General features: G+C 37.3%; 2 protein-coding genes across 8 annotated transcripts; both read right to left on the bottom strand.

The window, feature by feature from the left end:
* Positions 1–6,546: 6,546 nt before the first annotated feature.
* Positions 6,547–7,591, bottom strand: LOC141046416 (uncharacterized). Its single transcript, XM_073540223.2, has 2 exons — positions 7,320–7,591; positions 6,547–7,001 (listed from the first exon to the last, which is right to left on the bottom strand). The coding sequence occupies exons 1-2, from the start codon at positions 7,589–7,591 to the stop codon at positions 6,935–6,937; spliced, it is 339 nt and encodes a 112-aa protein (XP_073396324.1). The 3' UTR covers positions 6,547–6,934.
* On the bottom strand, positions 7,098–19,745 carry LOC112294042 (histone acetyltransferase HAC1). Of its 7 annotated transcripts, none has more exons than XM_024544145.3 (20): positions 19,506–19,745; positions 18,610–18,784; positions 18,060–18,512; positions 16,741–16,852; positions 15,440–16,430; positions 14,836–15,188; positions 14,541–14,639; positions 14,297–14,365; positions 12,235–13,755; positions 11,779–12,078; positions 11,316–11,591; positions 10,996–11,124; positions 10,651–10,851; positions 10,072–10,317; positions 9,668–9,883; positions 9,422–9,561; positions 9,116–9,194; positions 8,516–8,890; positions 8,113–8,330; positions 7,098–7,864 (listed from the first exon to the last, which is right to left on the bottom strand). In XM_024544145.3, the coding sequence occupies exons 3-20, from the start codon at positions 18,218–18,220 to the stop codon at positions 7,750–7,752; spliced, it is 5,601 nt and encodes a 1,866-aa protein (XP_024399913.1). In that variant the 5' UTR covers positions 18,221–18,512; positions 18,610–18,784; positions 19,506–19,745; the 3' UTR covers positions 7,098–7,749. The 7 variants fall into 7 exon arrangements, with proteins under 7 accessions (XP_024399913.1, XP_024399911.1, XP_024399914.1 ...); XM_024544143.3 differs by lacking the exon at positions 19,506–19,745 and adding an exon at positions 18,909–19,463; XM_024544146.3 differs by lacking the exon at positions 18,610–18,784 and having other exon boundaries at positions 19,479–19,745.
* Positions 19,746–23,092: the final 3,347 nt, after the last annotated feature.

Here is a 23,092-nt window from a genome sequence, read left to right as displayed (position 1 = left end):
TTATAAACTTTTTAAATTCATGGCTATTACAATTTTCAAAACAAATAATAATACCTTTTAAATTATTTATCAAAGAACCATTATTTTTTTAAAATAATATCATTATTTTGATATATATAGTTTTAAATGTCATCATATTAAAAAAAATTAATTCTTTTTTGCTTTTATTTGTTAATGGTCGATATTGAGTTGCATTAGTTAGTTTATTAATCATTATTTATTGTGTATAATATTTTTTTTGTTTACTATTTTAATCAATCACTTGACTTATTGTCCAAAGAACAAGTAGACTTCACATTAATCTCTTTGTCTTAAACTGAAATAATTTTAAAAAGTAGAAAATAGAAAAATATATATATATATATATATATCTTTGACACAGAAATGGGTTTATCTGATGCATTAATAGAATGAAAGGTACAACTTACAAGTTAACATCTAATACCTCATTGGGCAAGGATTAGAGTATTCTTTGAAGTATTTGTTACTTCTTAAGATAATATACTTCTGTATATTAATACATCACATTAAGATATTCTATAGTTCCATTTAATTACCATATGTATTTTAGATCCTAATAAGTATTTTGCCATCTAAGATTTGTTCCATCTCTTCAATAAAGCAACTTTGTATTTGAGGTGTTTTGTAAGTTTTTTTCTTATAAATTTCTTGCTAATTTATCCACATTTTAGAAAACCTTGCAAAATTAAAGTTCTAACATAGTGATCACTCCATACTTCTCTTTCAAACACAAATTTATTTCTTTGAATTGAAATGGTCTACAAGCAAAGTCTTTTTAACAAAGTATGTCTATGTATAGTCTAACTTACCCTCTTTATGTATTAATTGCTATTGCTTTATGCCAAAAAAGCTAGATGAATATAGCATCTCTAGGTTCACAAGATAAGGACTGGATGTCATTTCAATCCAACAAGAAATTATTGTCTAGTATATTTTTTTATTTATTTCCTATCACATTGGACGACAACAATTTTCTTTGTATTAGATTTTGTCCAAGTATGGCTGAGTAAGTCATAGTTTCTTCTCTTTTTGCCTAAAAACATGATTCAAAATTAAAAGTGAGTTTACATACTGGGCTGTAAAATACATTAATGCCAATTGTGCTTTCTTTTCTTGTAGAACTTATTTTTGGAGCTGCTCTAATAATTTTTAAAAAACCAGACACTTGATTCACAAAATCACTTAAAAGATGATTATCTGAATTCATCAACATGTAAAATTTTGGAAAAAACTTTATCTTGTTAAAGTAGATTTTTTTAATTTCTAGGTAAAAATAAGTGTAAGAAAGACAAAATATATCCTTTGTTATTAAGAATTTGTAACATGGATCCAACTTTCTTAATAGTAAGAGATTGTTTTTAAGTACTAAAGTTATATTTTATTCTTTGAAATAATAAACTTTGTATAAATTAATGTGGAAGTCAATAAAACAATATTCTTAATCCCACTATAAAAATCTATTCCAAATCCTATGAAACAAAATAAGAAGATTGAGTTGTATGTGTTTAAATGTTAGAGCTTGGACTCTGCTAATTTTATTCTTTGTTTTGAAATAAATACTCCAATTACAATTATACAAAAGCATCAATACTTAATTTGGAAATCAAATTCTAAGAGCAACAGATATAGCATGCATCATTCTGAATTTAAAAAATTGTTGGATATTAGCATGTCTTTGTTGTAGGGCACCTACAATCTATTTAGGTAATAGAGCTTTGAATGTCTCTTTTGAGTCAATAATACTTGGAACAGCTTGTATTTTGTCATTACAATATCTAAGCTATAATATTTTTTATCAAGTTAAAGACAAGGTATTCTCCCATAAGAGGTTTTTAATTAAGCATTTTATTTTCCAAATTGCTTTTGAGGAATGTTCACTATAAGTCCAAATAGCTAAAAAGAAATGTAATGATGAGAGTAGAATCTTACTTATCATAATAATCCACACATCAACATTGATCTTTGTAGAATACCAATATACTAATTTATGTGTCATTCCTTTAATAAAAAATTAATCAACCTCTTTAGTTTGGAAGAAGAGGCAATATTGTTTTATTTAATATTAAAAATTATTAATACCAAATAAAAATAATATTTTTATGCTAGAAATTGAAATTATTAAAAATTAATCTAAATAAAAAAATTAATATTTTAGAATTTTTTTTTTCAAAATTTTATAAATCTTCTACTTATTATCAACTCTAGAAGGCAAAAAAAAGATATGCTTAAATCATTAAAATTTGTGATATATACTAAAAATCAATACAATTATAAAAATAAAAATAACTCTTATTGTATCTTTTAGAAGAATATATTGGTTATTAGTTGCAAAATAAATCTAAATTGTTGAATGGAAATCCAGATATTAATTAAAAATCATAAATTATTTAGATTAAAAGTCATGAAGTCATAATTTGTTGTATAGCAAAGATAAACTTTTATATTGTTTCATTTCTCAATTTTTAAAATATAAATCATCTAAAAAATAATAATAAAATAATAATAATAGTATCATAATTTCTTAACTATCTTATTTATTTGATAGTATCAAAATTTTAAAATAAATACTTAAAAATATATATATATATATATATATATATATGTGTGTGTGTGTGTGTGTGTGTATGTGCATATATTAAAATATATCAAAAAATATAGTACTAAAAAATATAAAAATACTTATATTAAACTTTACATCTATTACTTGCATTCTAAAATGACCAAATATATCACTTGTTATTGAATTAATTAATATAAAAAATATTTTTAAAATGGTAATATATATATATATATATATATATATATATATATATATAATTTTTAATCTAAAATAAATTTATGGTTTTAAATTTAGCTATTATTTATTTATTTACTTAATTTATCATATAATTCATTAATTATCTTGACAAATATCAGAGTTATTTAAAATGTATAGCATATATTATTTTATATTTTATTATATTTTATGTTAAAAACATATGCATTTTCTATAACAATAGTCATATTAGATGATTGGATTTTAATTTTGGCACATTTTAATAAATTAAAGAGAGTATTAAATAGACTTAACTTTTTACTAAATTTATCTATCCTATTGTAACTATTATTAGAAAAATTGATCATCTCTAAAAACCATTTATAGAGTCATAGCCTTCATCCTGATATCTCTTATTCCTAGCCCTTACACAACTATGTGGTGAAAGATAAAAATATGAGTTGTATTATAGAAGAGCCTACTTAAAAGATATAGTAGCAAAATATGTATCAAAGATAAGAAGGTAGTAAAAACTTTTAGTGTTAATGTTGCCTTTTTGTAAAAAAATGCTCCTACAGCAATTCCAAGCTTCTTTTGATAATTAAAGAGTAGTATGTAAGAACATAATTTAAGAGGGTTTTTTTAGAATTAGCTTTAATTGAATTGGATGCATATTAAATTTCAAAGTGCTTTTCAAAGAAAGAAATGTATTCAAAGATTTGAGATTTTGAAAAATAAAAAGAGACTTATATATTTAAAGAATTTGTAAGTATTGTAACAAATTCACAAGTGAAATTTTGTGATTTTTTTATTGTGCTTGTCTTGAAAATTTGAATTTTAAGGTCAATAAGATCTTCTGTGATTCTAAAAAAATCTACCGATTCAATTAAAGCAAAAATTTGTGAGAGCATATAAGGCTTTAGTATCTACATATTTTTAGAATCGAGGAGCAATTGAATGGTTAAACAAGGAAAAACACTACTCAAAGATCAATATCTAGATTTTAGAAGGAAGACGGCCGACATCCAAAAGTTCTAGGAACTCTTTCTCTCTATTGGTGAATTTCCTCAAAGTTTGTATTCTTATTATTTACTTACATTTTAAAATTTTGGTGAAATTTAAGTTGAAATTAATGGTTTGATAAATAACTATTTGAATTCTATACTGCTATAGGAATTGGTTAGGATTTACTTAGGATTTACTTGGATTTTTTTAGGATTTATTTAAGATTTCATTAAGGTTTATTTAGAGCTATATTAGAATTTGGTTAGGATTACTTAAGATTTCTATTTTTATTATTTTAAAATAATTATTTATTATTTATTTAGATTTTTTTATTTTTAATATTTTTTAGAATATATATATATATATATATATATAAGGTTAATTTATAATTTTGATGTTTTTTTTTATAATTTCTTTAAAATTTTCTTTAAAATTTGATTAAAGTTTGATTAAGATTATTAAGATTTAATTAGAATCTATATAAGTTTCTATTAGACTTATTAGGACCTTATTGTTGCAATTCCTATTTATCTTCCATATCTAGGTGCCCATTCCATTTTCAAGCAAGATTTTTTGTAATATGACACAACTTCTTCTATTCCTAACCTTCATCCCAACCTTTCTCCTATCTCCTTATTGTTTTCTATGTTCCCAACCCTCATCTCAATCCTCTCAATTCTCAACCCCTATTCTCAATGTCTATTACCATTACCAAATTTCATACTAATCTGAGTTATGGTTTTTAGAGTCTGCAAAGAATTTAACGAAAAAAAGGTCAGAGAGGAAGAAAAAGTATGTTAAAGCAAAGAATAAAGATGATTACGCTAGTCATAACTGGGTATATTTTACTCAATTTGTATTGATGAAATACAAATTCTTTCTAAATGCTTTACCTACCAATCTTGAGGAGATTACTTATGCTGCCTTGATTTTCACAAACAAGTGAACTTCATCTATGCTCCTATATATTAGTTTTTGCATTTATTAAGATTGTTGTCTTAAGTATCTATATACCCTTGTGATGTCATAAATCTTGTCTATACTAATAGTTGCTTAAACAAACTAGAAAATCATTTAATCACAGTGAGCTTTACTTTTTTATTGATTGCATGTATTTTGCAAGTTTCACAATTGTAATTATTGTTCTTTCTTTCCTAAATCATAGTCTCTTCATAGAATTCTTCTTGAAATTTCCTATCTCAATTAGAAATAATAAACTTTGTTGCAAATTGAATTTATGTTTTATTTTTAACTTTATTTGAATTTTCCTTATTCTAAATTGTGTCAATTTATTAAAATATTATCTAAATGCACAACATGTATAAACTCAACTCTAGTGTCGAAGTTTTTTTTATAGTAATGCAAAATTTCAAATAGAATTACTTATTTATTAGTGTATAAAGACTATTAGTATAAGTTTCAAAACTATTCATAACTTAAAAAAATTAGAAACAATCTCCATGCTTATCATGCACAATTATAGAGCTATTGGAGGTCGAATTAGAGTGTTAATGCCAAAGAATGGTAAAATTTTGTCACTCAATGTTCAAAGAATTTTTTGTGCTATAATTTGGCTCTAGCATTAGTGCCTAATATCCTCAAAGTAACCTTCTATGTTTTGCTACATAAAAAGAATGTAAACATATTTTCTAATTCTTTCTAAAATCTCATCACTCTTAATTTGAATGGATAAAAACGCACACCAATTAGGTTGTGCTTATTGCACTTGCCTTTATACTATGTTTTTCCTCACATTTATAAATGTTTCATATTCTACTCTAGCAGATCTTCTCCTCTTCTTTGACCTTTTTTTCTTAAATTCATGGCAAACTCTCAAAACAATAACAAGAATCAATATAAGTACTGGTAACAATGACTAAGAGTAGAGGGGGTTGAAATGAGGGTTGAGAATATGGAGATTGGAGGGATCTGGGGAGAAGTAGGAGAGGGAAGGATGAATACTAGAAATGGAGGGAGCATGGGCTCAAAACAAGGGAGGGGTTGGAATAAAGGGCATGATTTTAATGATGGTTTCTAGAAATGATCCATTTTTCTAATGATAATTACAATAGGGTGGATCAGTTTAGTAAAAAGATGGGTCTATTTAACATTCTCCTAAATTTATTAACAACTTATGACAATCAATACAATTTTTATAATTTATTTCAAAATTATTGACTCTATAGTTATGAAAAACTAATCCTTGTGATTCTTACATTTGGCATCACAATTAAAATAACAAGTCCATGAAAATTCAATTTTTACATGTTTTTTAATTAAAAAATTGTTGGCACTATTTTTTTGCAAATTTAAAGTATTTTTATTTTATTTTATTTTATGTTCACATTGAGACATGATTCTATAAACAACAGATCTAATTTTGTTGTTCAATAAACTAGATTGTTACATCCAAAGTTTCAAAACTCAGCAAATTTTAATCATGTGAGGATTCTTTGCAACCGTTACAAATAAAAACTAATTACCCAAATGTATTCACTCTTTCTACACCATAAACATGAATATAGTAGTTCATAATTTCAACTGGTAATTTCTAATGCAAGTTTAAAATACCTTCATTAAGTTAATCCCCCATTATATGTTGATTGAATTCTACTCTTTTCTTCTTTCTTTCCTGTTGATTTAAAGATTTGTTGACTTTAATAAATTGTACTAATCTGTTCATACCCTTGTTGCTCTACCTTGTCAATGCATGTGTAATCCTTTCTTTCCAAGACAACTTCATTCACCTCAATAAAGCAATGAAATGAAAATATCCAACAGTGCCAAAAACTTAGCTTCAAATTAAAATCATAAATCTTGAAGATCTAACTTCTGGCTACGTTACTCCACTTTTTGCAATCACCATGAACCACTATCAATAGAAGTAGCTAATCACAATTGAGATTAGATTGTGACAACGTAGTTGGAAACTTAGAAAGAGATTATTAAATAGGAACACTACATTTGGATATCAGCACATCAAATAAATTGTTGTGCTTCTTATCACTGGTTGAATTGAAAATAACTGCAACATTTTCTCCACTTGCCATCTACTTAGTTACATAACGTCTCAAAGCTCGAAGCTTAGTGGACGCATGCACTGCTTGATTCTGCGTAATGAAGTAATCCCTGCAGAAAGCAGATCACCAGAGTCTACTGGTGCCCTCCGCAGGCATTATGGACTTTTCTCCATCTTAGACCCTCCAGTAAACACGGAGGCCTTTACACCAGGTGGGCACCAGAAAAATTTAAATGGGCATTTCCTCGAGGGCTTTATAACAACAGATCACAATTCACAAGTGACAAGAGACCAAACTTCACAAAAGAACACAATATGCAATTTGCTTAATTCGACATTACAATAATGCATAAAAGACAAATCATAACTATGCTAAGGCTACTGTACAAATGCAACTTATCACAGCACTCAGCTCTATTGACCTAACTTTCCTGTTGATGTGCACATCTATCAGTTTGACCTCGAACATGACACTGCACCCTTACAACCTTTACATCTCTCCGTTCAATGGGGTCATACCTGCCACTCAGGAATGTAAGACTCGCTTGTCCTTCGCTTGGCCACTGTTGCTCACTAAAGCTCAAGGTTTGAAATGAAATGAAATTTCCTCTATGAACCCATACTGAATCGGAAGTAGCAGACAAACCATAAGCACACCAAACAGCACATCTCTTCGCAATGCTTAAGCTCGAGCACCCTAGCATTGAATTGCACGCGCTTCGAGGCCGTTCACCAGAGTGACCATTCAGAAGGTTATCCTTCCAGCAGGTCTGTCGAGATATGCTACCCATCTTTAGTTAACGTGATATCCATCCAAGAATGGCTCTGGTTATCCACGCAAGTATGATTCACTAAAAGCTGGGAGGAACGATAGTCGGTTGGCTCTTAGCTTCCGCGCAGGTACAATCTCCTGAAGTATGAACACGAGTTTAACGGTCGGCACCATATTCTAGCTGTTGCTGCCTGCAGCTTCAGCTGCCCTTTGCCGCATCATTTCCATTACCGCAACCCTTCGTCGTGATTCCATCTGTTGCTGTAGTCGGCGCAAATGCTCTTTCAAATCCCTAACAAGACCAATTCCCATTAAGCAGATAGGTCACCCACATGGCATATATTCTCAGAAAGTACGCACTGATGTAGTTCACAATACGTGGAAACTCCTAGAGAAAACTCTCAGATTCTACAAATTGCTCCGATGGATAAACGATATACTAGTCATAAAGTTTGTCAAACAGGTTGCTATGGCAGTAGTACAAGCCTGATTCATTCCATCCAATCAAATAATCCAAAGTGAACAAAGGCAGAGCCGTACTTGCAACGAGGTACCCTGCACTCGGATTCCTTGCAAGCTCTAGCATGAAGCTGCAAAAGGTACCACATTCTCTTGCACATATTACAACCCCCAGAGGCTCTAACTCTGCAGTTCATGCCATGCCGAAACAGGCCTTTCACACTACGACATTTGGGGTATTGGCAGGTACTTATTCCACACTGGGATGCGTGTACCAGTAATTCGAGCATTTTCCGCAACTGTTCCAACCCGCCAAAAACCACAACAGTATTATTGCAGCAGTTAAAAGAGACAAGAAAACTTGTAGCATTCAAGAAATGAGGTGGGAGCACATAGCTGGTTCACAAGTCGCAATGATACAAAGGCTAACATCAAATAAATAATAGCACTGAGGTGTAAATTTGTAGGTGATTTGAAAGAAGACCTGAAGAACTCTCTGTTGTCGAGCTTCCTTGTTCTGGGCAGTTCGATCATGGAACGGAGTAAGTTTATGCGGGTGTTTCGCCGAATCCTTGCACTTGTTACAAAGGTCAAAGTCGGCACAAGTTTCACACCGCCAGCCATTACCCGCCTCAATATCCTGATGACAAATATTACAGCTCACCACAAATGCCGGAGCTGTTGGATTGTGCAAATGGTAAAGCACCATCATGGAAGAATGTTTTGCGCGTCGCAAAGTGTCGTATTGGTAGTGATTCCCTTGACACAAACTTAGGAACGCTTGTCGAGTGTCAAAGAACTCGCTTTCCATGAGTTCATCCTTATCCTTTGTGTCACTTGGAATATCAAGGATTTCAAACTAACCACACAATCACTCCACATTAGTTAAGGAAACTCCACGAACTATTTCAAAGAACCTGATGCATAGCTTGAACAGATGAAAAGCCTAGTTCTCATTATGGTGAAAATTGTTCGAAACATCACCTCAAGTTCACTACATAACCATCACCAAGCCTCCAAATCACGTCATGTGTATATAAAAGGAAAGACATTAAGAATATGGCAGGCTACAAGAAATAATTACCGGCTGAAAAGAATGCAGTTCTTTCATATTAATGGGATGCCTCTCCCTCTCGTCAAGCTTTAGTTCTGCATCATAGCATCTGGAAGTTGCACACACACACAGGAACTGTTCAAGACCCTGAAGAAGGAAACCATGTGGACATATCGAATAAATATAACAGAACATGTATGATGCTTGACAAGATCTAAAAAGCCAATACAACTTCTTCACACATGCAATACAGTCAACGGTTAACTGCAAGAGATTCTGCAGCGAAGAAACTTTCAGGATGCAGCCACATTGACAGAAAGATGATAGCGAACTTACTTATCACAAAGCTGAAAGTTTTTACATTGCTTGCAAACCCAGCGACAACCGCTAACAATGAAGAGACGGCAGTGCGTGCATGCATGATGCATATGCACCATTATAAAGTCCTCCTTCATTGGGAAGATTGATTCTCCCAACTGCATCCAAAATACGAAATAGATGTCAAAGGTTGCTTTAACGACCACAAAGATGAAAAAAACTTGTCGATTCCAAGACCGGACATGTCAATGATCCAAAACGTACCTTCTGCATAAGTTGGCTATCTTTGCTGGCATTGCTAGCCAGCTCGGTTTGGGCCATTCCTTTAGAAGAACGTTTAGTTGGCTGCTTTTTAGTCTTGCCCTTCTTCAAACCATTCTTGCGAACGTCCTCCTCTTCCTGCTGCAATTGCACTATCATGTCCTCGGCTGCGCCTGGCCAGTAGTCACCATCAAAATATGGCAAGCGAGCTGCTGTCACCTGCAAGATCATACAAATTGTGAAGTCATCTAGATGATTAATATCCCAAGAGAAACCTTATCCTGCCTAGTTTTAACTCCAATATCAAAAACTTTGTCCAGACACAATGAAGTAATTGATAACTGATGTACACTACAAATCACTCTACAGGGCCAACATATATTTTGGCACATGAAGGTCAAAAATACCTTAGCTTTGCATTCGCCAGTTGAGGTAAAAAAGTAGTCATACAAATTAGTGATCTCAACAACAATCCCATCATTGCTTGCCTTTCGCAGCATCGTCAAGTACCAATCTCGAAGCTTGTCGGATTTGGGTGTCTTTTGGATTTCCGGATGACAATATAAAATATAATCCTCACCCTTTAATGGTGGGCAAGCCCAAATGTAACAACTACTAAAACCTCTCCTCCGACAATAGTCTAAATAGCCAATCTGCAGAAGTATGTACACAATTAAGTTTAATAGGCAAACAGAAGAACAGTAGCAGCAGCAGCAGAACCAAAGTTCTATTACAGAAAATATTAACACAAATAGCATCCAAAGTGGAAACATCTTAGATTATAACTCAAACTTCAAAATGCAACTGGAAGATAATCAGCCTTCACAAAATAGGCCTAAATTTAACGCATTAGAAAACTCTAACTCAATTTTTACGACATTTGATGTTTGATACACCCAATTGCAAAGATAACAGAATCCTGTTCACATAATGTTACTGGTGCACAGCAACTCAGTATATCTCCAGCAGACAGGATGAGTGCTCACCAGAATTTCATGGTAAACAAAAGTGCGCAGAGCCTCTCCATTGACAGTCCGCACATCTGGGCGAAAGTATTTCACAGAATCCAAATATGACAAGTACACCCTTCGCTGATTTGGAAGAGAGCATTCCATCCCAAACTCTTGGACATACATGCCGAAGAGACAAACTTCTACACCTTCGATCTTTTGAAACAGCAATACCACCTGAATAACAAAAATAGCAAACAAGTCCCTATAAATACGCTTATATTAACATTGAAACCACAAAGCAAAAACATCGTGAACATGAGTTTTGAAAGACAAGCTTGGAAACTTTGTTGGCCACACTAAACCACAAGCAAAATATACCTTCGACTTGTATGGATATTCAGTTGGATAGTCTTCTTCTTGAAAAATTTCCAAAAACCGTTGCTTGACTTCCAGCTTCTTGTCCACAGAGGACACAACTCTGACCACTAAGGCCTCTGCACTGGCAACCTAAACTCATAGTATCATACAGCAAGTCAGCACTAATCAAGCAATGGAGATGTAGCAAGAGACAGCATTGCTTTTGCAATTCTGTCGAAATTAAAACTAAGGTCGTGAAAGACATAGGATTGAAACATGACAGCTCGAAAGATCAAATCCAAGAATAACTACAGTAACTAAATAAAAGCACGTGCAAGTACCTCATCCACGTTCTTCCCTTGAACTTTGGCCCGCTCTGAACGCTCTTGTTTGAGTTTACGTGCCAATCTTTGCTCCAAATGATCACTTAAGAAGGTTTTTGGCAAGTCCTTAGCACCTAAGACTGCAGATGGGGGCAGTGGCTTACGTTCACCGTTTTCCATTTCCACACAACAACACTCTGGACAAATGTATTCACTGTCTCCTTCATTTCGGCGACCGTTGAATAAAGCACAAACTTGGTGCTGCCACAAGTTGCATTTATCGCATTGTACCCACTGTAACCAAGAAGAGGAAATCGTTTAGCAAAAGATGGGGTAACGCATAAACATTATTAATGAGAAAGATAAAAATCAAAAGCCTTTTCCAGCCTTTCACGTCACCAATGATCACACAAACAGACACTGAAATATAGAATTCAAAACACATTCAACTCCAAAAATCGTACGAGTACGAAATCCATACCGCCTCCTCTGTTTCTTCGTCATTCTTTCGCTTCTCCAACTTTGATTTTGGATAAATCATTCCCTCCATTTCCACATTCTCTGATCGAACTTCATTGTAACAAGGCACACAAAAGTAGTGCTTAGTGTCTCCTGAGCCAGTAGTGTAATATAGAGCGTTCCTCTTTATACGGGCCCCACATGCAGTGCAGTAGATTGGAGGGGGATCAAACGTCAACTTCTCCACGGCACATAGTTGGCATGCGTTTTCACTAATTGTATACTCACTCAAGGCCTGATTTTTCTCAGCCTTGGCCTTGCTCTGTTTAAAGTCGGGATTACCAAATTAGTATTATCATAGAAACATGAAAACAAAATAATATAAAATTCAGAACTACGAGACATTGGAAGCTCAACGCCGCATCTGACATGAGCAAAGAAAATGAGCTTCATGAAAGAAGTGTAGATAGAACTATACCTGGCCAACCCATTGGCGCAACCCTGTAATGTGCTCACGAATCTGCTGAGGTGTGAAGAGCTCAGTTAATGATGTGCCTAAGTTCTTAGGTTTTCCAGTCTTCGTTGGGACTGTTGCCATATTGCTCACTGGCGCGGCAGCCGCACCTAACTCAACCTTAGGAGCAGAAGTAGGTACAGTGGCACCTCCATTATGAGGTTCAGCTTTGACTGCTGCATTCGACACCTGCTGTCGGGGCTCTGACTTAGGTTGGCTAGGTACCTCTGTTTTAGCACTGGTAAAACCACTATGCATAAACACACCTGTCTGGTGCCCATTTAACTGCTGCTCAACTTTGGTTGAAGCAGGTCCTGAGGTGGCCGTAATCTCTGTCTTCACTGTAACTTGCTCAGGTTTTGTCCCCATGATTTGGGGGCGTGCTGGTATTTGTGCAGGACTTGGTTTAGGTGCTGCTGGCTTACCGGGTGCTAAGGTATGTGTAGAAGTTCCTGGCAAAGGCAAACTGCTGCCACTAACAGGTTCCGTTTTGGCACGCTTCGTGGGTGGCTGTTGTACATCCGTTTCCTCCAAAGCAGCAGCCTCGCCGGTAGGACAAGACTCTACCCCATTGGGGGATAAAGCAAATGATGACACACCTGGATTAGTCGAGTTGGATGCAGCTCCTGCTGCTCCTCCCTGTTGCGCAGCTGGAGGATTAGCTTGCCCTCTTTGTTGATTCATGACTTGTTGGCGTACAGGTCCGCAAACTGGACACCGTGCATCACGACAATGCTGGTGATGGTGAAGCAAAGTGCGAGATGCATTGCATCTACTGAATGTGCACTCCCGATCTCGGCATGATGCTATATGAGTCCAGAGCTGCCTTGCCATGTGACAGTGAGGAGTGATCTGGCATTCTCCTTCTGGAGCTGTACACTTACTAGCATGACGCAAAAACAACAACCATCTCTGCTGCTTTGAGTACTGTTGCTGCCTCTGAGCATCCACGTTAAGCCCACTAGATTCAACCAATCCACCTGACGGAGCTCCATTGGCTCCAACTTGGCCAGAGGCATTCATGGTAGAAGCTCCAACTTGGCCAGAGGCATTCATGGTAGAAGAAGGAAGAGTAGAGCCATTTGTTCCTCCAGCCTGACGAGCTTGTGCTGCCTGGTTTTGTTGCTGTTGCCCAGGAACAGGCACTCGTTGGTAAGAGGCTCCTTGGCCAAAAGTGTTTTGCTGAGGTGTCTGATTAGACTGCACGTGCTGTGTTTCTTGTTGCTGCACAAATTGAGACTGAGAAGAGACCTGAGAAGCACCAGAACCTCGAAGTTGCTGGGTCTGTGGTTGCTGAGACTGCTGTTGCGATTGCTGCTGTTGTAGCTGCATAACCTGTTGTGACGGCTGTGCATGCCCCTGCCTCTGCTGCTGGATCATAGTGAAAACTTGCCGTTGCTGTGAAGCAGGTTTGGGAAGACGATTGAGCTGCTGCTGCTGCTGCTGCTGCTGCTGTATTGCTTGTTGCCTCTGTGCTTGTGTAGCCTAGCAACAATCAGCCAAAACTTAGAGGTTAGCCAACAGTCAACCATAAATTGAGCTTTTCGACTTTATAAGAAACAGCTCTTTTCAAATGTTGAATTTTCCAACCTCCCCAAACAGTTGTACTAATCAAATGAGCAATGTTATAAGATCCACAACTGAATATGGTAACCTAATTTAAGCATCTATACCTAGGCGATGAAATAGATATCACTACAATAAGCAAGTCAAATGCTTGAGTTTTTACATACGGAAACAAATATTACTCTGAACCCTCAAAACAATACTGCTGGAGGGTGTTACTTTTTTTGTATATTACCACGATTAGTTTCAGTTTCTTGTTTTTAGTAGCTCCAAAGCAATAATATAGTACATTTAAAACCGCCCCCTTGTACAATGTGAACGAGACCCATCAAAGTTGCATATGCTTGGCAGTGTAAAGAATCAATTCACGCCTGGAAATCCGACCCCATACTCAAACAATCCGGCTCTAATTTAAACAATTCATTCATCCTTAAAACCAAGGCTTTATTATTCCACTTACCTGCTGTTGTTGATGCGGTCGTATCTGCTGTTGCTGCTGCTGTGGTTGCTGCTGAATAGTAGACATTTGCTGCAGGGATCACCATGTGAATCAATAGATAGAAAATGATAACAAGGCAAGACATTTTCTTCTACTTAGCTTTTAAGTCTTTGGATTCAAACAATAAATTAATAAAATAGCCGCAGAACTTTACAACTCAGAAGCCGCAAAAAACTGGCAGCAGCCACAACAACTAGCTGCAAACCTGAGAATGCAAGCTCTGATGCTTGCGTGTAAACTGTTGCGCATCAGACGCTGTCTGCTGCATCTGCGATGTTACTGGTTGCTGTTGAGACTGTTCCAGCTGCAAATACATATTCCAACAAGAAACATCCAGAAAGTCATTAACAAGGCAAAGACCAAAACCCACTACTGGCAGAAGACAAGCTGAGTTACGCTCAGTGTAACGACAATAATTTCAATAATAGGGCAAAACCAATACAAGCATGAGAAAAATGGCGCTTGTATCATCGAACACCAGCTTCGTTTAAGCCACCTACCGCTGAAGGCTGCTGCCCTTGAGAATGATATAGACTCTGATTATTAGATAGCTGGTTAAGCTGTTGCTGCTGATTCCTGGACGCCAAGCCATTATTTAGCTGATGCTGCAAATTATTGCGTTGATGAACCTGCTGCTGAAAACTGGCTTGCTGCTGCTGCTGCTGCTGCTGAGTTTGCTGTGATGGCAAGCCTGGGACGGGTATCATTTTCGGGGCCTGTGAGTTCGCAAATGATGTCATACCCAGGTTGTTGGGTTCAAGACCTCCAGAAGAAAAATTGCCACCAGCCAGGTCTGCTGCATTCATTGCATAACTACCCCCTCCCATGAGTGCCATTGAATTTGGCAAAGACTCTGCATAATAGCAATCCAGTTGAGTAAGCATATGTCAATACAAGCTAAATGTTACACTACTATTTAACATTCTTGACAGGAATGTTAAATAAATACTTTGGTATCTTGCAACACGCTATCCTCGAAAAAAAGGGTTTTACTTTCAACGTCAGAGAGACTTAAGTTCACAAACAAAACCCCTGTTGCTATCATACATCAGGAGTGAGAAAAAGAGCACGTAAATGGCACAGAACCAACGTTGCAGGGCTTACGTTGAATTCGTAGATTTTGAGACCGTTGATGTTGATGTTGCTGTTGCTGTTGCTGTTGCTGTTGCTGCTGTTGGGACATCCGCTGCTGTTGTTGCTGAAGTTGCAAACTAGAGTACTGAGACGTGTTTAAAAAAGAAGCCGGTGAGTGCAGGTTAGGAGATCCGTTCATTAGGTGCTGCCCATTACCAAGCACCGTTCCATTGTTCAGACCTCCATTACCCATCCCAACTGAGGAGCCAGGCTTCCGCTGCTGTTGAACAACACTTGCTAGACCTCCACTCAGTTGCCCGTTGATGCCATCAAACATGCGATTACCTGGCCCGACTCCAAACTGATGCTGCTGTAACTGTCCTACACCAACTCCACCATGTGGGAGCCCTAGGCCACATGACGATGCTGGAGCCATCCCCAATCCCTGAGAAGTGTTGAGTCCCGGAGTTGGGATCATCTGACTACCAGCTGCTACACCCAAGCTGGATGGTGTGTGTCCATTTGAAGCCATACGTGCGCTACCCAAGGGTTGCTGAGAATCCAACGTATAATTAGAACCAGAAACTCCAGGAGTAGACATCGAATTGCTGCTAGATATATTATACATGTTCGTGTGTCCAGAGGTGGGTATCATGTTGCTAGAAGTCCCTGGTGTTGGCATCATAGTTCCGGCACCATGGCTCATGGCATTCATAACATTGTTGTTACCCCCTGAAATTGACATCATGCCATTTAAGCCTCCTGCGATGCCAGCTCCTGGCTGGATCATGTTCCCTGTGCTCCCAGGTGTGGGCATCATTGAGCTAACGCCGCTAGCAGTGGGCATCAAGGTGTTCCCGTTCCCAGGTGTAGGAATCATATTGGACGTTGCACCAGGGGTTGGCATCATTACACCCATGGGAGCGTTTGTGGCCATCGAATGCGGTTGTTGCTTTGGCACCATGCGCCGTGCCACAGACTGCAGCCGTTGCTCTAATGTTTTAAGATCTGCGTATTCCTCCTATGTACCGCCAGCAGCATCCCAAGGTCTACATCAGAACAGACTTGTTTCTACTCCAATAAACCACTCACACATGCATTTCAAACGCTAGCAAATGTATGTTCAACGACATTCACATTCGGAACCCCTCATCAGCTCCGTAGACAGTTTCCGCACCGGGTGTTACGAATATTTCTTGCACCAAGTGTTATTCGTGCTGTCAATAATTCAGTTCCTCACTACACGAATTGAAAACTTTCCCAAAAAACAAAAAACAAAAAAATTACATAATATCAGCTTTAAATAAAACTGCCTCACTAAATGCACATACCTTGCTAGGTGCATTCTTGTACAATGCTTCCTCTAGCCGCTTCACAAAATCAGGAAGCTTTTGCTGCCACTCAGGAGTCACATGTGGCTTCCGATTCTTGAACAGCTGCAGTCTGTCGAATTTGCATAAAAATTCTCAAATTAGCCTATCTCGAAAACATACCTAAGCAAAAGATGTCGGGATATTTAACCAACGTACCAAATCCTGTTTGTGAACTAGGAGTAGTGTCAATGAAAAAAACTTCAATAAGCAGCAAAATCAGTCTCTAGATCACAAAACCCATCAGGGTTGCGTAAAGTTCTAACATATCAAGATAAGAGAACCAAACCTCCTGCAAATTCAGATAAACTTTATACTACAGAAATCTCCCAAAGCATACGGAGAATCCTGAATATCTCAAGTCCTTTCACCAAGAAGAGAGACAGGACAAAATCAAACCTCCGTTCCAATACAGCTAATCCGCTGACGCTATCGTAGCAGAAGGTGAGACATTACGAAGACAAAATTCTCTGCTCCCAGCCCCTACAATCTTTTCATATTGCTACGACATGGTGGTATTTTTATGAGCCGAGTAGGCAACTCTATTCTGCAGGAGAGCCGGTAAAAACCGAACGAATCAATTCATGGCTGCCTTGAGGTGTACAGATGCCCCAATTTCACGCATTTGCATGAGACAATCAGTTGAGGTTCTAGAGGAGCGACCTAAGTTCGAGCCTCCGATCTTAAACCACGGTCGTCTAAGTGAGTGAGTCTACTAATCTCCATTTGTCATAACGAGGACTGACATGTAATTAATCTAAAGTCGCTGAAACAAACTCTGATGGCCGCGAGTACTATACGTACAATCCAGGCAATAGCAACAAAAACCTGCATCTTTCTGGGAAAGTACCCATGATAGTGCTATCAAATACCAGAATTTGAACCCAAATTCTGCAGTAACCTATCTCAGCAAGTAACGACAGAAGCTAACGCTTAAACGATGCCAGTCAGACATTGCTCACCGGAAGTGAACAGTATCCACCTCACTATGGGTCACGGTCACGGTCACGGTCGTAGAAGGACATATGACCACGCCCATCTCTGTCAGTCGCTACTACTTGCAATTTAGAACCGAGAAACCCCCTTCTCCACTCCCCCCAGACGGAAGCTAAACGAAAGTTCTTGATGGAGAAACGGAACAACTGAAATGCAACTACCACTTCTAAAAGATTGTACAGCAACTGAGCGACTGCATGCAGATGCAAACCACAAGATCTGATCTTAAAGTGCCTAAACATATTTCGTCATGACTCCGGAGACAAGGTATACAAGGTACTCACATGTTCTCAACGATATGGCGGCGGAGGCTGGTGTCCTGCTCTGATTGCCATCGCGGCCATGTACTCGGTAATCCCGTACTGTTGGGGGCGCTTCCATTCTGCTGCGCCCCGATTGCTGCATGACCTAGAACTTGCCCTGGAACCTGCGTTTGTGTCTGCATTTCTGAACGCCTTTACAGTTCCCAAATACCTGTTTCTACTCCTGATCCGACAACCTGACTATGTACTACGTCACTGGCCACTCCATCTAATTACACTGCTTTCTACTCTGCCCCTGAACATGAAAACCATTGCCTGCACTCCTGCAAGTTCCCCTACCGCTTCCAAGTTCATCTGGTGCTTTGTGAAACCCTGCTCCTACATTCCCGGTCCCTCATGCTCCAACCTAAGCCTTCTCCGACATCCAGTATCACCTTCCCTTCACTCCACCTATATAGCCAATAATAGTCCACCCTGCAATCAAATCATCCAGCAGGTAACCCTCATAAGAACATGAAGGTAGAAAATGCCCATCACGAAACGAAAGACCTTGGATTGCAAGTAGCCACACCTGACTGCCACCCTGAATAAAAGCCACCAACTCTCGAACATCATTCTCGAGCAAAAGTACATGCGAATTGCAGGTGGGCAGCGAATGGGTATATCATTGGCGAGGATCAATTCACCGAATTTGCCACCACAAACCACTGGCGGGTAGCTACGGGCAAGAGGTCGTCTGAAAAAATCTGATTGACAGCACGAAGGGATTCAATCCCTTGAAGTGGGAGAAAAAAATTCTGCGGGTTTGTGACTCTAGGAAAAACCGAACACAAGAAAACCTGAAGCGAAAGAAGGAAATGAACGACTTACCCTTAATTTGACAAACTAGACAGCTAGAAAAACTGATCGACAACAACGCAAGAAGGCAAGTTCCTGAATCATATTGTGCATGTCCTATCGATAAGGCAGGACAGGTGATGGTTCAAAAATAGGCCGGGGTCTCTAAACCTTTCAAGTAGATTCCACACCAAATTATGAATATTGTGATGCTAACATCGCGGAGGGCAGACGGAATTAAGTAATTGCGGACCTAGAGTGAGAATTCAACAAAAAGGCGGAGATTGAATTGGCTTGGACAAATCTAAAACCTAAAACGACCCTCAGAGGGGGGTGAGAGGTAAAATAAGCCCTCTACGGTGAACTAGGGCAATTCATAACAGCAGAGGGAAGGAGGCCTTTTTGATAAATATGTAATTCGGTCCATTAAAGTAAAAGAGAGGGTTTGGAGCAGAGCACACAAGAAACCCCTCGCGGACGCAGGACAGCCTAATTCTCCATGGCTAATGTGGGCTGCGGAAACCAAAACCCAGAGTGCAAAGAAGGGGGGGCACACGAGGGCAGCGGAAGGGAGCACGCGAGAGAAAGGGCAGAATGAAAGACCTACTAAATACCCTGTTTTCTGCTGACCTGGTCACAGAGTGCAGAGAGAAGTGACGCCATCCGTGGGAGGCACACGTAAATAAAATCACGGAGCATATGAAACCATAAGTTCGCAGGGAAAGTAGCCAGAAAACATAGGAAGAAGAAGAAGAAGAAGAAGAAGAAGAGGCACCACCACCACCACCAGAGGAAGGAGGAGGAAGAGGGCAAAGGGATGGGGGGAGGGGCAGAAACAGAGAGGAGAAGGGGGGGGAAATATGGGGGACTGGGGTTGACGGTGGAGACAGCACAGAGTTGGAAGAAGAAGAGGAGGAGAAAAGAAAAAAAAAAAGGTGGGGGGGGGGGGGGGGGGTCTGGAAAGGAGCCGAGAGGAGTAGTACCAGTAGTCAAAAGGAGAAGAAGAAGGGAGGGGAGGGGAGGGGTGCTAACAAGTGCGGTGTGTTGTTGTAGTGGTAGTTGTGGTAGTAGTGGTGGGTCTGGGTTTGGGTCTGGGTTTGGGTCTGGTCTGCGAAGAAGTGGGGTGATGAGCAGTCCGAGAGAGAGAGCCCGAAGCCAGCCACCCACCCAGCCAGAGAGAGAGAGAGAGAGAGAGAGAGAGAGTAATAGGGAGGGCGAGCGAGAGGGCGAGAGAGGAGGAGCAGAAGAGGAGGAGGACGAGGAGGAGGAGAAGGCACCCTTCCTTCCTTCCTTCCTTCCTTCCTTCCTCGGCCTACATAGCGTGCCAGAAAGAAAGAATGAGAGTGAGAGAGAGAGAAAGAAAGAAAGATAAAAGCCCCCCAACTCCCCTCCCCTGGCTTCTATATTTGTAGAATACGCGGCGGTACCCGGTGTGCTCTGCCTGCGTTAAGACCCGCTCCCTCCTTCCCTCCTTCCCTTTTCCGTTACCTCCCTGCCCTTCAATGGCCTCATCCTGCAATTGGACTCCAAGACCCCCACCCCTCGCTAGTCTTCAAAAACTCTTCCCTCCTCCTCCCTCTTCTTTCTTTCTATTTCTTCCTTCTCCCCCTTCCGCGAGCCAACCTGCTCGCTTCAGAGCCAACATGGCTATCTCAGTTGGACACTGACATCCATCTATTCATAGACTTCCACTTGGTCTTAGGAATAGTGATTATCTCAGGCATTGGAGAAGGGCAGGGAAAGAAAAAGCTTGGCATATCTACTCTTTGTTATTGCTATGTTGCTTGGCATTGTGGATGGTCACTGTGTTTGCTGTAAAAATGAACTTTGCTTATTACCAAACAAAGAAATAGTCGAACAAAGAAACAAACTGTATTTAGAGCCAACTTACTACCTACATTATATGACTAAGTTAATTTTAGTTAAATATTTTTTTTACAAAAAGCATAAAGATCTTCATTTGATATATAATCTTATATTATCATTCATATATTTATATATACACAAATACATTTATACACACACACACACACACATGTGTGTGTGTATATATATATATATATGTATAGATAGATAGATAGAGAAAGAGAGAGAGAAGCTTAATAACAAATTTAAATTACTCTTAAAAAAATTATAATTATAAATTTTCTTGAACTTCTTATTAAAAAATTTTGAATAAGTAATAATCATTTATACTTACTAAATTTGAAGTCAAATATATGATATTAGATCTAGACTAATTAGTTTTATGGCATGGCTTTAATATTTGAGCTCTTAAAAATATCTATATTTATTTTTTTAAAATCATATTTAATTAAAATTTACCACTAGTGAGGTACAAATAGTTACTACAAAAAAAAATAGCTTCAAAAAACAATAATATTTTATCACGAAAGAATAGATCCTATTTTCATTCATTTTGTGTATGTATATACACATATATAAAAAAATATTAGTATTTTACTTCTAAAAAATACATAATATTATTTTAAAATAACAATAAATAAATATGTAAAAAAACGAATTATAATGAAGAAAATATCTCTTTTTTTACAATGCATCAATTTTTTTATATTTTACAAAAATATTTTATTGCATTCATAATTTATATTATATCATTTTATAATATTATGTATTTGATAATCATTAAAATAATATTTTATTTTATTATATGTAAAACAATGAATGAATGATATAAATTTCTTGAGATAGAATATAATCATTAAAAAAAAAATTGAATTATAGATAAAAAATACTTATAAAAATTTTTACATTTATATATATATATATATATATATATACACACACACATTTAATTAATTGCACTTAAAGAAGAGACACTTCTTCTATATTCTTCCAAAGATTATTATAAATTTTTATTTGAAATCACCTAATAGAGTGACTAATTTTAAAGCTTTACCAATGGAAGGTTTGTATTGTTTTTATAAACCTTGGAAGACAATCTCATTTAAGAGTTGTTTAAATTACGATTAACAATTATATAATAATATTACAAGATATTTTCTCCATGTCAATACTATTTTAGATGAGCATTTAAATTTTAAAAAATATTAAAGAATTGTATGATCATTATATTAAATAAAGTGTAGAAGTTATTAATACAAAAATATATTATATTAAACAATAATGTTTTTTTCAAATATAAGAATGTAAATAAAATTATGTATGTAGTTTTGAGAGGACTAGGTGGTAATATTAAAAATTAAATTCTGAAATTTGTTGGAAGTGATTTGATATAAAAGGAATATTTAATAGCCACTATTCAATTATACATGTGTCAATTTTTATTTTATTTTATTGTCAAAACGTTGGTGAGAGGTTGCATAGAGGAAATAAGTTGAACTTGTGAGCCCAAATACATGAAAAACTTATGCTTGAACGGATTCGAAGTTCCTCATTGCAAGCGATGCAAGTTCTTTGTTGTGTTTTAACCTAGTTTGAACGGCTCTCATTGCGAGATTGATCCTTTGAATTTGCAAGTGAAAATCATCTAACAAAGCTGAGAAGGTGGTTAAGGTGCGTTTTGGTGCAACCCCAACTTCAGGACCAAAGTTGGATGCAGCCTTGCTTGAATCTTACTTGCTAGCTATCCTTCAGCAGCCATCAGGTTTTAAAAACAAAGAGCAGGTTTGCTCGACTACGCGCTTGATATCCTCAACACACACTTCAGATGCTCTGCAATGCGTGCATATGGTTCGTTGCCGCATGACTGGATTCTGACAACAATGTTTGGAAAAAGGTGCAACAGGTGGACGTTTCTCCAGTTTTCCAAACCTGTGGTGCTTCTGGCTGGTTGGAACAGATGGAAGCGAGATCGACTTCGACAAATTCCTGCAAGAATGATAGTCTTCGAAAAGTTTTCATGCTTTTCCCGCAGATACGATGCTTTTGTGTTGTTCGATGCAGTAAAGACAATGGTTTGCAGTCTCAACTAGATCATGGCAGTCTTCCTTCAGCAATGAGTTATAACCGTTTTCAACAGAAAGAAAAGAAAAACAGAAAAATGAAGTTCACAATGAGTAACCACTTTTAGCTTCCGGCTCACAGAGAGATTCCTTTCTCTTACATCAGATCGCTAGGGAGTACATTCCTTGAGGTGTACAGTTCTACAATCACCTCTTTGTGCAGTATCAATCGTCGCAGCAGGCACCGTCTTTCAACGCAAGTCTCAGATTTCTAGAAATGTCAGTCTGGGG

This window comes from Physcomitrium patens, chromosome 17, assembly GCF_059467195.1.
Source record: "Physcomitrium patens ecotype Gransden chromosome 17, ASM5946719v1, whole genome shotgun sequence".
In the NCBI taxonomy this organism is placed as follows: domain Eukaryota; kingdom Viridiplantae; phylum Streptophyta; class Bryopsida; order Funariales; family Funariaceae; genus Physcomitrium; species Physcomitrium patens.
This window is presented reverse-complemented; position numbering and strand designations above follow the sequence as displayed.